Source organism: Histoplasma capsulatum, genomic scaffold, assembly GCF_000149585.1.
Source record: "Histoplasma capsulatum NAm1 scaffold_111 genomic scaffold, whole genome shotgun sequence".
NCBI classification, from domain to species: domain Eukaryota; kingdom Fungi; phylum Ascomycota; class Eurotiomycetes; order Onygenales; family Ajellomycetaceae; genus Histoplasma; species Histoplasma mississippiense.
Genome location: NW_001813871.1, coordinates 1 through 2,038, shown reverse-complemented (window position 1 = coordinate 2,038; position 2,038 = coordinate 1). Strand labels below are relative to the sequence as shown.

Here is a 2,038-nt window from a genome sequence, read left to right as displayed (position 1 = left end):
CCCACCATCTCGTCGCTCACGACCGTTTCATCCTGTCCCGCCCTTTAACCGATCGAAGCCCTCCTCCCCCCCTCGTCTCTCTCTCCTGAGTCCTATCCAATTTTATATCGCCGCATACCGTTTCTCGTCGAGTCTGCCTGTATAATTTTCTCCTTTCTGTCTGAGTTAGCAGCCTTTTCCATTCGATATCTTCTCTTGCGCGATATATATCCATCCATCCAAGCCCACAGTTTCTTTTTCTCTTCCTCGCAATGGCTGAGAACGCCCAGCCCACCACTTCTTCTACCCTTCCTCACCCTCCCCAACCCTCTGCAGGTGCCCCTGGTCAGCAACAGTTCGATGGGTCCCAGGGCAACGGGCAGGCAAACCCGGCACATATGCCTCCACCACCTCTTCCCCCTGTCGTGATCCCCCAGAACACCAATCCGATTCCGACCGCGATCACCTCTCCGATGACCGGCAACATGATGTCCCCGTCCAGCACCGGCGGCTTTGTCCGTCGGGCTGCTCCCGAACCAAACAAGCGCGCTCTGTATATTGGAGGTCTTGATGCTCGCGTTACCGAAGACATCTTGAGACAGATCTTTGAAACCACCGGGCACGTGCAGAGTGTCAAGATCATTCCCGACAAGAATGTAAGCAGCTATCACGGCTGTCAACGGACTTTCCGCCTCCCGTGCCCTTCACTGGACTCGCTAACATCTTCTTTTTTTGTCTTACTTAATTTTTTTTCTTTGCTGTTCTATTTTTATTTTTTGGCCCCCTTTGTTTTTCTTTTCTTTTCTTTTTCTCCTCTTCTCTTTTACCATTCCATCCAACACTAACACCACACTACACACCAATTGCCTCCCAACGTTTCTATTTGAACAGACTTTGCTAACAGTAATATTTTCTTGACTGTTACAGAGCAAAGGTTTGAACTACGGTTTCGTTGAATACGACGACCCAGGCGCCGCTGAACGAGCCATGTCTACCCTCAACGGACGCCGTGTGCACCAGTCTGTAAGTTGCCATCTGAGTTAGATTATTATCATAGATATCATCAATAGCAACAATGATCTATACGTTGGATTATTTGGCTGATCGTTCCATACCATGCTACAGGAAATTCGCGTGAACTGGGCGTACCAGTCAAACAACAACAACAAGGAAGACACTTCAAACCATTTCCATATCTTTGTTGGTGACCTGAGTAACGAAGTCAACGATGAGGTTCTGCTCCAGGCATTCTCTGCCTTCGGCTCTGTTTCAGAAGCCCGTGTCATGTGGGATATGAAGACTGGTCGCTCTCGCGGCTACGGCTTCGTTGCATTCCGTGAACGTCCAGATGCTGAGAAAGCGCTGAGCTCCATGGACGGAGAGTGGTTGGGTTCTCGTGCTATCCGTTGCAACTGGGCAAACCAGAAGGGCCAGCCGTCCATCTCCCAGCAGCAAGCTATGGCTGCCATGGGCATGACCCCGTCCACCCCATTTGGCCACCACCATTTTCCCACCCATGGAGTCCAAAGTTACGACATGGTTGCGGCTCAAACACCCCAATGGCAAACCACCTGCTATGTTGGGAACTTGACCCCATATACCACACAGAATGACCTTATCCCTCTCTTCCAGAACTTCGGCTACGTTGTCGAGACCCGATTCCAAACCGATCGCGGCTTTCGCTTTGTCAAAATGGATACTCACGAAAAATGCTGCCATGGCCCATCTGCCAACTTAGCGGCTACAATGTCAACGGTCGTCCATTTGAATTGTAGCGTGAGTGATTCCCTTCTCCTCCCCCCCCCTTGAGTGCTTATATCCTATATGTATAAAGGGACGCCGTATTTGACTCTATTTTTACAAAAATCCATAGTGGGGGATGGGACCGGCCCACCAGCTGGGGCAAATTTGAAGGGTATTCTCCCTCAGCGGAGTGGCCACCCCTATCGGTCAACCTCTAGCACCTCCGCCTCTATTCTCCCGCATATACCGGGTCCAAGCCGATCCTATTGACTTCCTCTATGTTAAGGTAGTCCAGTCTCTCCCACCCCCCTCCTCC

General features: G+C 50.8%; 1 protein-coding gene across 1 annotated transcript; it reads left to right on the top strand.

Moving 5' to 3' along the window:
* Positions 1-251: 251 nt before the first annotated feature.
* Positions 252-1,788, top strand: HCAG_09244 (conserved hypothetical protein; the record flags this gene model as incomplete). Its single annotated transcript, XM_001535776.1, has 3 exons — positions 252-635; positions 907-1,002; positions 1,105-1,788. The coding sequence occupies 3 exons, from the start codon at positions 252-254 to the stop codon at positions 1,786-1,788; spliced, it is 1,164 nt and encodes a 387-aa protein (XP_001535826.1).
* Positions 1,789-2,038: the final 250 nt, after the last annotated feature.